This window comes from Diadema antillarum, unplaced genomic scaffold (genome assembly GCF_040938485.1).
Source record: "Diadema antillarum isolate AM-2024a unplaced genomic scaffold, OU_Dant_1.0 seq00000053_RagTag, whole genome shotgun sequence".
NCBI lineage: Eukaryota > Metazoa > Echinodermata > Echinoidea > Diadematoida > Diadematidae > Diadema > Diadema antillarum.
Window position 1 is genome coordinate 2,033,391 of NW_027271161.1, and position 16,068 is coordinate 2,049,458.

General features: G+C 38.8%; 2 protein-coding genes across 3 annotated transcripts in view; one reads left to right on the forward strand and one right to left on the reverse strand.

Annotated features, from left to right (window-relative positions):
- The window catches only part of LOC139725633 (zinc finger C4H2 domain-containing protein-like), a 36,944-nt gene extending 29,693 nt beyond the window's left edge, over positions 1-7,251 (forward strand). For both annotated transcript variants that reach the window (XM_071636723.1, XM_071636724.1), the window contains exons 3-5: positions 835-1,007; positions 6,234-6,417; positions 7,138-7,251. In XM_071636723.1, the coding sequence (XP_071492824.1) occupies positions 835-1,007; positions 6,234-6,417; positions 7,138-7,251 (471 nt within the window). The remainder of the gene's footprint in view (positions 1-834; positions 1,008-6,233; positions 6,418-7,137) is intronic.
- Positions 7,252-14,651: 7,400 nt separating this feature from the next.
- LOC139725676 (histamine H2 receptor-like) lies at positions 14,652-15,650 on the reverse strand. The gene has a single exon (XM_071636767.1). The coding sequence runs from the start codon at positions 15,648-15,650 to the stop codon at positions 14,652-14,654; it is 999 nt and encodes a 332-aa protein (XP_071492868.1).
- Positions 15,651-16,068: the final 418 nt, after the last annotated feature.

Below are 16,068 nucleotides of genomic sequence, written 5' to 3' on the forward strand. Positions count from 1 at the left end.
TAAAATCATGATTATCTGAAGTTAAAAGTAATACATTCATATTCTGATTATTCTGCTTCAAGTTGTTTTTTATCAGGGAACATTGATTATTCATGAGGCAAAAACAGCTTAACCCATTGAGGACAGACTGATTTTGCTACAACACACATTTCTTGTAGACTCCCTGCCCGCGTATACTCTGGACTTGTCCTCAACGGGTTGAAGTATGAATCATTTTGACCCTGATTTGTGTTTGTTGTGCAGCCATTATCACCAACATATCATTTCACAAGGAGGTACATAAAAATAACTGTCTTTGGATTTTATTCAACATTCAATATATTTTCAGTTTTTGGCTTTATGAAAAAGTATTTGACTTACCTCTTGCAAAAGAGACAGGGGAGTACTACAAACACCCTAGACATACCTGTTAAATGTGTGTCAGTAAGAAGTCAGGGGAATGTGTACTTTTCATTCCACTGCCCCCCCCCCCCTCCCCCCCTCCCAAAAAAAAAATAAATTGATGGAATTCTCTTTATTTTCATATTACTGTAACTATCATTTTTCATACTGTGTACATTGTATGTGATGTCATGAACTGAAGTAATCTTCTCATCAAATGATGGTGTCACCTATACTTTGAAAATGACTAACCTTTCAACCTTTGTCACAAAGGTAGAATGATAATTAAGACAAAAAATAGAAGAAATTCCATTAATCTTTATTCTACATTAAAAGTATACATTTTTTGGAAGTGATTTTTTTTTTTTTTAAACTGATTGTCTGATTTTGCTCAACTTTCATTGATGTGTTGTACTTAAATATGTATGTCACCACATCTTGTTATTTGCACAGATTGAGAGTGTCATCAAAAATACGGAGGGTGATCGCAACAAGTCATTTGAGGCAGCGTGGAAGATGTATCAGGAGTACGTCTGCCTCAAGGAGCAGATCAATGCACAGAGAATGTCCATCGGCCTTGACCGCGTACCAGAACTGACCGAGGATGACCAAAGGCTGGACCCAGAGTAAGTCTGTGTGTGGTGGTGATCTTGAATGTAAGGCTTGTTTTCTTCCTTAATCCCCTTTTTTATCACAGAATTGATGTGTTCTATCGTTTTGAAACTATTTTGCCTGTTTTTTAAAGCATTCCTGCCTCTTTCAGGTTGGCCTCATCAAGTGGGAAAAACCCTGAATTATGCATTATACGTGACTGCCCAGCTCTAAACCCGCGAAAAGCTGTAGATTGGGATTCTTTGTTAAGGACCAAAATATGTCATTTTTGGTAGACCAACTCAATTGCTGTAGGTTTGTCTTACCTGGAAGAGTAATGTCTTTACTACCTACCATCAAAATTTGGCAGCTTTGTTAAAACAAAACTGAAATTGAAACATTAGCAGATTTTTCTGGACCACATTTTTTTTTTTCTTTTAGATAGGCAGTACTTTCACTGGGAAATTGTAGAACATGTCTTCATTGATACTTCTGCACAGCGCATCTGAGTGATCCTTATCTTAAAATCCTCTTTTCTCCCTTTTCTAAAAAACTGCACCTCCTCAATCTTTCCTATATCAATCCCTTTTTAATGGATTAGGATGGTCCAATTTTAACATGTTATTATTCAAAAGCTTGAAGTGTGCGCTTTTAAACTAGATGTAGAATAATACAATTTATTTTAATTTGCATTTTGGTCGATTTTGAGCTAGGTGGTCACGTATGATATATTAATATTATACATGTACATATATTTTCATTATTTCATTTTTGACAGCACATTACATCCACAGTCAACTATCCCTCACATCATTTTGCCAATTTACCATCAAGAAAAGTCCTGACTAAAACAATAAAAAGCATATATTATAAAGGATAATGTTGCGGCCTGATTTTTTTTTTTTCGTTGTAACCGGAATTTCATTATATCCGTGTTTGTTAGAGTGGGAGTGCACTGCATATTTATCTGAATGATCATTATTGTGAAGTCCTTAGCCAGGAATAACTTCATACTTTGTACGGTACTTCTATAGCAGAGTGCTGGAATTTTCATCCTTTTTTTTTTTTTTTTTATTTCATACGATCGATGGAAAACTGTGAGGTGATGACATCATCAGCTCACTTATTTGCATATCAACTGCTCAAGAACTCTTGCAAAATTTAGCTAATTTTTGAATTTTCTTTTTAGCTCACTTTTCATGCAGTTGTGATAAAATTTTCACCATTGTGCTCGAAAATGTTACTCTTTTCAGAGAACTTTTTTTACTCATCCAAAATTCCCCTTTAAGAGAATTTAAAAAAAAAATGTATGACTTTTGCCACCGTGTTCCCTCCATGAGAAGACAAACAACACAATGCTTGAAACCGATTAGCATTTTGAGTACCTAAAGCATCCAACTCATCCAGTTTCCAAAGAGCTTTAAGTACCTGCCAGCTTTTCTAAGTGTAAGCCATGATCGGAGTGTAGGAGTCCTTCCAGTAGTATAAAAAGCAAGGCAAGTATTCAATGTAAGCAATACATGTAGTTTCTTGCAGATCAGGCACCCATGTTTTGGAGTCGTATCACAGAGTGTGTGAAGCATTTAGTATTGCTAATTGAGCCAGTCTGTTTCCTTGCATGCAGCTGAACAACATGATTGCACAGACTTGTATACAGTACACTTGCATATTGCCAGGTTCGGTTGTTCTTTTTCTTTGTACAATCTCCGAACAGATGATGTAGATCAAGTGAGTGTGATTGTACATGCTGTCTGTACAGAGCATGCATAGTATTGTGGGAAAGTATATTTAGTAAATTAATTTATTTGAAGACTAGAAGCACTTTGGTGAAGACAGCTTATCAGTGACATGTTGAGGATTGTCAAATTTGGCAAAATTCAAAGCCTTTAAAATGTCAGTGAGCCAATTGTTATGTCTCCTGGGATGACTTCCGCCATCTTGATCATGTTAATAATCTAACACAGCTCGCTTTTAAAGGACATGTTCACCTTCATAGACATGTGGGTTGAGTGAATGCAGCAATATTAGTATAACACATCAGTGAGAGGTTGAGCAAAATCGGACAATCCGTTAAATATTTATGAATTTTTGAAGTTTCTGCTTAGTCACGGCTGGATGAAAAGACTGCTATAGCTTGTGATGTCACATGAGTACAACAATAAAGAATAAAGAAAATTCAACATATTTCTATTTTTCTTGCACAACAAAAGAACCTCGACTTCTCTCTTTCAGAAGGCAGGGGGAATAATGTTACCCTTAACATACGTCAGTAGCAAGTCAAAGAAATGTGCACTTTATTCAAAAAGTAAAGTTTTGTGAAATTCTCTTTTTTATTTTCCTTATATAGTTGTACGCATGTGACATCATACACTGTAGTAGTCTTCTCTTCCAGCAGTGACTGCGCAGATACTTAAAATATTCGTAACTTTTGAACGGATTGTCCAATTTTCCTCAAACTTTCACTGATGTGTTCTACTAATATTGCTGCATTCTCTCAATCTTTATGTATATGAAGGTGGACTTGTCCTTTAAGAGTAGATATTGAGTACATGTACATCACTAGTATCATTGTATGTTGAGGATGATGATGATGATGCTCTTGTCTTGAAATTAAACATATTTTATCGCTAGAAACATGGAAATGTTTAATTCTTTTCACTGTCATTATCGTTGTTGTTATTATTATTATTATTATCATTATTTCATTATGAAAGGTCCTGTTTACCATTGGGAGCACTGACTTAAAACATTTTCAAGATATCACATTTAATGCATTGTGTAGGTCAGTTGTGTCACAAAACATCCTGTCATATAAGAATTTAGCAATAAAGCCTTATATTCAAAGGAGATATCACTATTTTTTCTCAATAAACTGTAACTGTAGACGTTTTAGTGTGAAAACATTTTTATTATAACTGTTGTTCACATTTTGTATATTTAACAATACTTAATATTGGTTATACTAATTCAAATATTTACATTGGTTATTTCTCTCCCTAACTCACATTTTAGAACTATTTTGAAGCATTAATGCTGGGTTTCTATTTCATCTACAAATGGTAAATTATGCCTTTAATGTTGTAATAACTACATCACTACTTTTACTTCTATCATTATCACTGTTGTGATATTACAATTGTTTTTATTGTTTGCATTGTCCTTTAATGGCCCTCTGTCATCTTGGTCACATGATTGTGATGTCACTCCCTTTTTAGCACTCCTCATTTATTGTGAAGTTATAAATACCCTATTCACTGTACAATACCGCAATAGAAGAACATTTATTGTTCTTTGGCTGGATGTCTTATGAGGGATATTGTTCTGAAAACATCATGGACAAGGAGATGAAAAAGCATAGTCCCTTGCTTAAATGCTCTTGTCAGTAGTTTTCTCTTTAAACTCTTTTGGTATTTAGAGCAATGGTACCAAGGGGAATACCATATCTTAAGGCCGTGTCACACCATTCCGGGCAAGCTATGCGGGCTTGTGGCGAGGAGGTAGTTTCCAGCACGTAGAAGATTTTCAGCGGGCGAACAAGAATGTTTGCAATTTTCATTCATGCCTTGTCATACCGTACGGGGGAACTTCTGCGGCTTGACTTGCGGGGAAACAAATTTACTCCCCGGAGCTCTCCGCAGTTGGTCCGCACCTGACAGTATCTAGCGCGTAGTTGCCCGGAGGTGCTCACGCAAGTCCGATTTAACCGCAGCCAAGTTTTGAGCATGACCAAAACTTTTTCAGGGTGAGCCGCGGGAATGCCCGTAGAGGTCCACGCAGAACACCAGTAGGAGACCCTTAGCGGCAGTACTTCCCAGGCAGTTCCCACGCAAGTACTTCGCAGTCCCGTATGCAGCCAAGATAATGAAATTCTGTGAGATTTCAGCCATTCCAGTAGAGGAATTCCTTCACTAAGTTGTCAGCCCCCACGCGACTGGTACAAAGGTCACACAGTATACTTGCAAGTATAACGCGTCCAGCAAGTAAGACACATGCGCTGACTCGCACAAATCCTTTTCCGCCCTCAGGAATGTCCGGTATGCTAGAAAATCCCTACACGTAACAAGCCCGAGTAGCTTGCCCGGAAAGGTGTGACAGGGCCTAAACACGGTTGCGGGTAAAAAAATATGAGTGCGCACCTCCGGGCGACTACTTTTGAGATACATGCTAGGTACTGTCATGTGCGGATCATCTACGCGGACCTCCGGGTAGTCAAAATTGTTCTTTGCAAGTCGCACGCAAGGCTGGTGTGACATGGCCTGTAGAAACCTGCCAGATGCTATGTGAGGAACATAAGCATTCCAATGCTTTCCACTTTATCATGCATTCATTTTGAAAACTTTTGAGGGTTTTTTTTTTTTCTTGTGTTTATGGTGGATTTGTGAACTTCAGTACAGTGGAATGCTGATAGTGGTAATAAAAATGATGATACAATCAAAAGTAATCATGTAATATCATCATCTCTGTCTTGAAAACACTTAAAACAGTGTAGGTCATTTCAGCATTTACATGGTTGCGTTTCATGGCTGAAAGAAGGTTATGATGTAGTGATTAAAACTAATCATGATTAATCACTTTCTTGAGCTCTGCATTTCTGGTTGAGAACATAAAATACAGTGAATTAGATATATCTAGAGCAGTTTACACTGGGCCTTGCCTATAGTCTTGTTGAGATTATCATTTGGATTAGGGTGAGCAACCTGGTGAGCAACCTCATGAGAGACTGATCAGAATTTTTCTCATTCAGTTGTAATTAAACCATAAATTCCTGGGGCAGTTTTATTGCGGAAATTATAGTCTTGTTTTCAAATTGGCAACTTTACCTTTTGCTTGGCATCCTTCATTGGAGAAGGACTATTTCAGACTGGTTAGTTTTGTTATTTCTGCATAAAGCTAAAAGAATGTACCAATTTGTGAGTTTGAAAGAGTAATTATATCAATATTGATTCCCTGAAATGTGTTGAAAATTTGATGATCAGTGAGAAATACTGGGATTCAGAGGAATTTGATAATCCTGTGACCAAAACAAAGTATGAATATACAATTGAAATAGGGATTAGGGACTAGTCGCAAGTATACTTGGGCAGGTGTCTATGGGAAATATGTGTTAAGGCAAAATCAGCCTGTCCTCGAGGGGTTAAAACCTAAAGTTGTAATAATGACATGCAGTGATAAATTGTGGCAATGTTGTTTCTTAAACTTTTTTGTCAAAGTACTATTCTCACCTTTGAAGTATTTCTCTGTTTTTTTTTTCAATGTTGCAGACTACTTAGGAAGAGAAGAGCAGAATGGCAGGACCAGGAGAAGAGAGATCCTCCGTCGCCTAGCAACCCCACCATGCCACTCCCCTTGGAACAGCCCACACCCCTCCAGGTTCCGGGAACCAGTCACAGCAAAGAGATGCATGCTCCTCCCCCACCGTTCAAACAGCAGCCACCACCCATGAAAGTGAGTGGCCCCCAGTACCTTTCTTTCAGAAATGCTGCTTTGTATGTAAAAAGCACATCTACTGCTAGAGTAGAACAAATTATAATTTATGAGGGAACATTGATATCAGTGTATTTCTATTGCATTCTGGGTTTGTTTTTTTGTTTGTTTTTTGCCAGGAATCATGTACATGATGATGGTCAGTGTGCCATAATTACTGAACTTGTGTCAGTCAAGAGTTGTGAAAAAGGTTGCAAGGCTTTCTTCTATCTTTCCATTGTGAGCTATTTTTTTTTTTTTTTTTTTTTGCTCTGTTGGTACAGGGTTTTGGTTGCTTTTGTCTCTGTGTTTGTTTTTGCAAAGGAGTATATTAGTCATCCAAGTTAGTCTGTAAGCCTTTTAGGATTCCCCTCCCCATGTGTCTGCTCCTTAATTGTAGTGATTTGATTCTGAAGTGCACATTAAAGGGACAACATGAAACAAGGGGGTCCAAATAAAAGGTGGGAACCACCTTTTATTAGGACCTCTTTGTTTCTGGATATCTCAGTCATTTCAAACCCAATTTCATCAATCAAATTTGCAATTCCTCTCAGAATTGTATGCTCTTTGATATTTCAAGAAAGAATTTTCTAATTATCTCGCACAAAGTTAAAACCTGAATGCCATCTCTACCAAAAGTATACCATCCCTTAATAGTAATTATGATAATACTGATCACATTGTCCTTTCTTCCTCTCCTAGAATTGTCTGTCGTGTCACCAGCAGATCCACAGAAACGCCCCCATCTGCCCGCTCTGCAAGGCTAAGAGCAGGTCCAGGAACCCAAAGAAGACCAAGAGAAAACATGAGCAATGAGGGACTGGTTGGGGTTCTGCTAGATAGATAGATGTCCTGGACCAATGGAAAGGAATGGTCTAACTTGGTCTGACTGTACAATTATTCATTATGTTTTTCCTTTTCTTTCCTTCTACAGCTGTATTTTTATTTCTTCTTATGTTTGTTTGTGACCAAAGAAAGCCTATGAATCTTGTACTCTGTGATTACTGCCACCACAGAGTGCATACAGATTGTTTTCAGGGGAGCTGAAACAGTACTGGCTAAAACAAACAGTATTGATCAACCTGATTTTGTTATCAGGTGAAGCTTGCCTGTAGCTGCCATTCTCTTCATTCTCATTTCTCTTTTGATTTTCTTTACACAAATGAAATATGTTCAGAGAAAGGTGATACTGCATAAGCCACATGTTCAGCAAATCTGATTTTCACCAATAAGCCAGTTCGGGGTTCCAATTTGAGCATGAGCAGAAAAAGGTCATTTGTACCGAAAGACAGGTTGGTTTTTTATTTCACTTAAAGCATCTGTAATGCTATAATTTTTCATGGATCCTTATAAATGGTGCCTGCCAGTATATCCGCCTGACAGCAAGCCTGGTATTTGGCAATGTTAACAGAAAAAAGTTTGTTAATGTATTCAAAACAGCACAATGAAATAGATGCTTCCCAAAGTGTTGATTGACGAACCATTCTGGTCACTTCATCTACACAGGTTCATTCTTTGTTAGAATAAGAGTTCCCATGTCCTATTTAAACATTTGCAGTGACATCGTTGAAAAAAAGCTGCATTGATTATGAAGCCATTTATGTGTAGACAACAACTCACCAACAACTCAGTGCTGAAAACCAAGGAGACAAAGTCAAGCCAAACTTAGCAAGGAAGCATGTATATTGAAGAATTGCAATGTAAATTTGCACAAGTGATATGTACAGTGTACATCCCTTTGCCCCCTTGATAGAATCTGTCATGTGATAACAAGAACTTTTCAGTACATGGGTTGCAGAGTTCTGTCCAAGAAGCACTTTTCTGATCCATTTGTTAACCTGTTCCATACAGGAACCTGGTGGCCTGTGTACTAAATCTGTGGGGATTTCAGAATTCAGCTTGGAATGGGTAAATAGATGATATACTATTGTTGTCAATGTAGAATCATATCCAAATATTACCCCTACCCTTACAACAAGATTTGTTTCTTCTTAAGCTCCCATAGACTTTTCTCTGTAGCTTCCATATTTTGGCAGACATTTACATGCTTGTAGTTAGCATTTATAATCTCACATCAGTGTACAGGTGTATTGAACATTAAAGATGATAAACTGAATTCCATGGAATAATGGAATTACATTTATATCTCACAGTGCCAAATCCATTAAAAGTTTGAGGTAAGACATGATATAATTATATTCTCGCTGCAAATGTTTGTAGGTGATTTTGATATGCCAGTTAAAGAGATGGTGTACTTTTGGTTGAGATGGGGTATCATGATTCCAACTTTTTAAAGATAGAATGAGAAACCTCATATGAAATGTAAAAAAAGACCTTTCAATTTTAAGAGGAATTAAAAGTTTATGTGATGAAAATTAGTATTGAAATGACTGTTCAAAAACAAATAGGCCCTAATAAAAGGTGGAATCCACCTTATATTAGGACCACTCTGTTTTACTTTTTTTTTTTTGGATATCAGCCATTTCAAAACCAAATATCGTCAAATACATTAAAAACTTTGAATTCGTCTTAGAATTGTATGTTCTTTAATATTTCATATAAGTGGTTTCTAGTTATCTCACAGAAGGTTAAATTTGAATCCCCCATCTCATCCACAATTATACCATCCCTTTAAGCAGAATGAGTTAGGTTTAAAGGAGAGGGCTAGAAAGTATTTAAAAGATATTGAAAGATATATTTGACCTGATGTATGACAATGGTGCCAAAGTTGGCTTCCCTCTTATTCCAGATACTGATGCATTCCATGTTGGATATTGATGCAGGCCATGGTACTGTACGTGTCACCAGATCCAAACTGTGCATGTACACATATATATAAATCCAAGGGTTTTATGTCATACTGGAAGAGGGTGATATTGGAGCTTGCTCTGATGCCCTAGAGCTGTTTTGGGCTACAGTCAAACAGTTGATTCTGAAATATGATGTGAACATTTTGTAAATACTATTTTCATGTACATAGAAGGCTACCATTTGTTGTAAATATATTATACAGGGGAGATGTTTCCTGTGACTGTACATACGTGGAATATCTGATATGATGGATGAAAAATTCATGTTGTATTTATGTATATTTATTTATTGATTTCTTTTTTCTGCACACCATAGATGTCAGAGACAGCAAAACATTTTCTGATTTTTCCATCACAATGTCAAGTGTCTGATCAGAGCAAAATAACCTTTTAGCAACAATAGTTGTATAAAACTATGTAGACAATATGAGCAAGAAAGCACATTTTGATGTGATGCAAAGTGTGCAGCAAAGTGCTTGGTAAACTGACACATATTGAAAAACAACAGCAACAAAACAGTTTAATGAAGAAAACCTTGTGCAGTATCTGATTGAATTGAGTCTAATCGGCTCATAGCACCTATTTCTGCCCCCCCCCCCCCCATCCCTGTCACGGATTGTACATCGTTCTCATGGTTAGTGAATGTCAAATCAAAAAGAGTGATGCTGTTACTTGCAGCGCCCTCACTTGGTGGAGTTTGGTGAAGGGAGGAGGTGATTGAGTGTTTGTCGCATAGTGGGTTTGGCCAAGCTCAATTAAGTACTGGTGCTTGTGCAAATAATGACATGATTGAAATGCATAGTTCGGTACCTAATTTCTGGTTAGAACACGTAAATCTCACGGCATCAGGAGCATGCAATGCAAATTCAGTGAGGCAGACTGTATAAATATATTTATAATATATACATATTTAGTAAATTTTGAATAATCCAGAGGCAGTGCAATTAAAAAAAAAAGAATTGTTTTTGTGCATTGTCATCATCTGCAAACAGTATTTGCATTTGTTTTCATATCTTCAATAATGTTCATTCAAATATGGTGTCATGAAGGGCTGTCTTGGAGTTGAAATGATGGTACACATGAGTTACCAAGCTGTTGATCAAATCTAAAGGAAAATTACTTTCTCCTCTTTTGTGTGTGTGTGTGGGGGGGGGGGGGATAGGAGGGTAACCATGCAGAGAAACACCCAGTACCTTTCAGTTGAGTTCCAGAAGGGCATTTTCCCCACCTGTTAGTTGATTTCTCGGTCAATATGGATATTGCAAGGAGAAGGAAATTATTATGATTGCCTTTTTTTCGGGGGGGGGGGGGGGATAGTAGAAGATTTAGTGTCCAATTTTACTAAATATATTAAAAAATCCTGTATTAGATAGGGAAGTGACAAACACATTTACCAATCTCACCGAGTTCAAGCATACACGTATTAAAGTTTAAATAAAGATGGAGAATACATTGTAAAATAAGAATTTGCTGGAAAGACCATGTACTTTAATTCCATGTATTCTTTACCTCTTGAAAGCTGTTTTCACAATTTTCTTTCTATGTATATTAATGTTTTCGCTCCGTATTGAATGGCTGCATTATTGCTATTTCTGTGATCAACGTTCTCAAATGTCGATGTATCGTCATGCGTGACCAAGAAAAGTAGTTTCTCTCTTTTTTTTTCCCCCAATTATATTTTGGTAGTGTCATATAAAACTTCAGAAGAAAATTGTTTGTTTGAGTGTGTGTAAATGCATCCTTTTAGTACCTCAGTTTGCATACATTATGATCTCTGATAAGACTAACTGCTATGCTGAATTGTGCAATATATGGACAAACAGAAAACGCCTGCTTGTTTGAAGTCAATAAATGTAGCATATTATGTTCATATTTTAACCATAGACTGTAAAATGTATTCCTCTTCATCGTTGTCCGTGCATCATCCTGTGTAAGAAGCCTTGATAAAATATTGTGAATAATAATTATTGGGAAAATAGATTTGGTTGGTTTTTCTTGTATTCATGTATACTTCGCAGATGGAATTTCAAAGTTAATGTTACGGACTGAGTGGTGTATAAGAGCAATAAGCAGAGAGTAAAATGGGGGGGGGGGGGCATTTCATGAAGCATTTTGTCCGACAAATTTGACGGACTAATTTGCTCTCAGCCAATCAGATGCAAGGATTTCAGTAGCTTTCAACAGTTTGTCAGAGAAATATTTGACCAAAATGCTTCATGAAATGCCCCCCTGAAAGACAGGATGAGGAAGAGGGGATGAAGAAAAACACAATAACACGTAGAAGAAGAAGTCGCATTAATGGATCAAGAGAGATAGAGAGGGAGAGGGTCAGATGGGGTAGAAACGAGTCTGGGAAAACGGACTTGGTGGTAAACAGGATTTACGTAGAGGATTGTGTAGATCTTTGTTCGGATTATGTGTCTGTTCGGACGCGAACTTTGCAAAAGGAGCAAGTGCAGTGGAAGGCTGCAGAAAGAAACTGCCATGACAGGTAGATATAGGTACAGAGAGTGTTCGAAAGGCGATATAAATGAACAGGCGACAAAGAAAAGAGAGGTATATGGATGGGAGGGAGAGAGTCTGAGCACACGCAGACTGAAAAATTAGATAAATGCAGGTATAGCTATAGACAGTAACTTCATTTTAAGTAGTCCCGCGAAAGGGAATGGAGGCCTACATAAATGAAAACATTAAAAAAAAAGCATTATTACTATAGACAGTAAACTCCCGTTATAACGAAGTCCTCGGGACTGGCAGTTTGCTTTCGTTATATCGAAATTTCGTTATAACCGAACAAATTAACCACAAAAATGCATAGAGTGGACAACGGTGTGGCCTGAATTTTAATTTCGTTGTAACCGGAATTTCGTTACAACCGTGTTTGTTATAACGGGAGAGCACTTTATGTGTGGCCAGACAGTTGTGTGCAACTGAAGAGCTGATTTTCTGAGCACGCGATCGATTTGCGACGGGTGCGAATGTCGAATACATGGCAAAGTCCAACATTCACATTTTATTCGGCATAAGGTCGCCAAACCGGCTCGGGGGTTCGAAAGTGTCGTCAGCTGTTCGTGGGTGTCTTTCTTAGTTTGGTGGTAATTTAAAAAAAGAAGAGGAAGGGGAAGAAGAAGAAGCAGAAGAAGAAGAAGGAGGAGGAGGAGGAGGAGGAGGAGGAGAAGAAATTTCTTGCGAACGGTTACCTTACACTGGGTCGTGATTTGCTCGTAATTTGTTCTCGACAATATCTTGCGAGCCTCGTCTTATGCGCACGATCTACGCAAGGCGTGCACGTACTTTTTGAGACATTCTCAAGAACGTTGATTGGTGCATGTTTTGGGGCAAATCCGCAATCGGAGTCCATCTTTGCTGAACTTTGGGACAGTGTGGCGCCTGCATTTTCATCGATTTTTAATTGAGTTCTGGGCTAACATCGCAAGAAACTGAAAATTCCATATTCATTTGACTGCATTATGATTTCGAGACAGTGTGACCCCAGCCTTAGAAATGCCTTATCGTGGTCGTGTTCTTCTTTAACACATAGGGCAGCTTTTTGTTTCTCTTGTATTATCTTCGTGGGGCGAAAATGCCCGATGGCACCGATGGTCACACGTAGTAAAGACGAAGATGACACGGTGTGAAAACTTGCCTTTACGATTGTCTTACGAAGGGCAAAATGAACTCGCGAACGATTTACGACGGGTGTGAACGTCGAAAAATGGCAAATTCCAGCAGTAGTATTTCAGTCTGCAAAAGATCGCCAAATCGGCGCAGGAATTCGGAAGCGCCACCAACTGTTCGCGGATGACGTTTTTAGCTCGGCAGGGAATGAAAAAAAGAAGAGGGTTAATTCAGTATCATGGGTCGTGATTTGCTCGGGATTTGTTCTCGTCGAAAATATATTGAAGGCTTCGTCGTATGCACACGACCTACTCGAGACGTGCGCGGTGTTTTTGCAAAATCTTCGTGAAACCCAAAACAGGTCCTAACAGTTTGGAGAGTGTATCGCGTACGTTTCGCGAAAGCAGCGAAGTTCGTCCGATCATCATGATCATTTTACGACATGTCCGCAAACTCTTCACGTACTTATGATTCTTGAGACATTCTTACGAGCATTTAGCGCATTTTGAGAGCAAACCAAAGTGCATTGCCGAGGTGTCTGACTTCATGATGACTTCATTTTATTTCATTCTCGATTTTCTATAAATCAAAATCCTGACATACACCTGCACATCAAACAATAGTGACCAAAATTTTAATAAATAACTCGTATAAAGAGTGGAATTGAATGCAATTCATTCACTCCAGAGTAGCCATATTCATGTTTGAAAATTGGATAATGTGTGAGGGATGCTACAGAAAAGCATCTGCGGGGGACGGTAGATCCTCAGAAAAGAAGTTCACACACACACACACACACACACACACACACACCAAAAGCGTGCCTGCACAAACTAACAAAGAGCAGAGAGAAATGAAAGAGGGAGAGAGAGAGAAAAAAAAGAACCTTGACTTCAATCCTAGACAGCTGCCAACTCTCCTTGGAAACACGTTGCCGGTGACTATTATTATTCCAATTCGTTGGCGCTTGCATTTGAATTCCCAATTCACCAAATCCTTATTTATTATTGACCAAGACTGTGTGCAATTGATACTTTCAGAATTACATTATGAACAATGGCGATGATACTCAGTGACGATAACGATTACATTGATAGCAATGCTTGTGAAAACGATTACCTGGTATTATGATTCTGATTATAGTGTTTACCATTTCCTTAATTAGCGTGTACCCTTCTGAATGTGAATATGTGTATTGTATCACAATCATTGCTATTATTCCACACTACCTTCAATTATACTTTGGACGAGGTCATCCCACAAGACCGACACCCATGAGTCATACAGCCCCACGAGTTGGACATTGAAAACAGGTCCATGAGTCATACAGCCCATGAGTTCGACGCTAGGCAAATAAAACCCATTAGTTCGACACTATGTAAAAACAGCCCAAGAGTTCGACAGATACAATACGGGGCTTAATGTGTCGGTCTCGTGGGCCTTGTTAGCTTAGTGTCGAACTGTATGACTGTATGGGCTGTATGACTCGTGAGCTCTAAGACTCTTGGGCTGTATGACTCTTGGGTGTCGGTCTCGTGACGTGCACCCCTTTGGACTTGATGACTGCAGATTTTAATCTAATCATGATTAGGAATAGTGATTAGAAATCACTTCAGTCTGTTTGTCCGAATCAATTGTTTCAAGTTCATATTTGTTCGGAAATGGTTCATAAATTCATTCGTAATCTATCAAGGCTACTATACATGTTTGTCTGTTTGAGAGAGGTTCAGCAATCTCCAGAAGTGAAACCACCTAGGGGTGTCTTTAAGGTTGCTCTCTATGGCATTATCAGTCACTGGTGCTCTGGCGGCAGGAAAAGCACTTCTGCACCATCTGTCTGTAACTCTTCTTAAGAACCAAAAATGTCACTGCGTTCCTCCAAGAGCTCGTTTGTGGCAACCAGTGGGCAGAAAGACGTAGGGCCGTAGGAATCCCGTCAGGATGTATAAGCAAGTACGATTCGATGATGCTGAATGGAAGCCAGCAAAGGCTGAAGGAGCCCGTCACGACGACCATTAAGGCGATAGACTTGGTCCCTGTTGCCCTGCGTTGTTTGACCGGTGGAATATTTTCACCGGGACGCCTGGCACAGCGCTCACCATCTGGCGTTTTTGGCGCAGTTACCGCTTGGTGAATCTTACGCACATGCTGCCACGCTACGCGCACGATTTGAATGTATCCGACAAGGAGAAGGATAGCCGGTAGCCAGAAAGAGAAGGCGAATGTGGTTAGCACAAAGGCTACCTTTCCTCTAGACAAGACGACAGAGCACACGAACGTCTCTAATTGAAAAACGACGATACCGTCAAAATGGGAGACGAATGTAACACAGATTAGAAGAAAGGTAAATACCATCAACGCGAATCCTGATAACAATATCACAGCACGTCGTTTTGTTACCAACTGGTGGTATTTCATTGGCTGAAATATAGCGACGAAACGATCTAAATTGAGGAATACGAAGACGCACGTAGAACAGATGGGAATGATGGTCATTAATATTCCATGGACGTTGCACGCAAGTTTTCCAAATATCCATGTTCTCGTAACAGCCGATGGCACCAGAGGCAAGAGTGTGATACCAACCAACAGGTCAGTGATCGAAAGACTAAGGTAGAAAACCTTTTCGGTATCCTTGATGTCGTTTAGCTTTGGAACAACGACCAAGTTTACCGCGTTACAGATGCATATCAGCAAAATGTTCACCACCACACCCGATGCATACACCATTGGTATCATAGAAACACCCGAACTGCTCGACAAATCTACTCCCGTGAGGTTAGCCATACTGAAGGGAAGCTTCATATCTACCAGAGATTTAAATGGTGGTAGTCTTTGCAGGTGCCGAGTGGTGAAACTGCTGGAGTCAGCTTTTCGTTATGGATGGAAGAGATGTGAAACGTTGATGCTGATGAAAAGATAATCAGTGATCTCTCCTCATTTTAACAAGTCCACATATCTAACACTTTCTCGAATTACTTGTGATCTTTACCAATCCCTGTTGTCACAGGGTTTTACCTTTCACCACCAATGACAGCCCTTGTCATTTTGAAGTATATGCAATTTAAATGGCGAGTGAGCGCCATGCGACAAAAGGTTATAATGAGGGAAGGGGTAATTAATGACTGGTAGAGTTGCGACCTGTTCATATAGCCACAGCAGTTAACCAGTGGCAGAAATTTGAACAAAATAAAAACAGCGATGA

Bases quoted from the DNA above. Each gene is read 5' to 3' on its own strand.
- LOC139725676 (XM_071636767.1), bottom strand. From the start codon at position 15,650: ATGGCTAACCTCACGGGAGTAGATTTGTCGAGCAGTTCGGGTGTTTCT.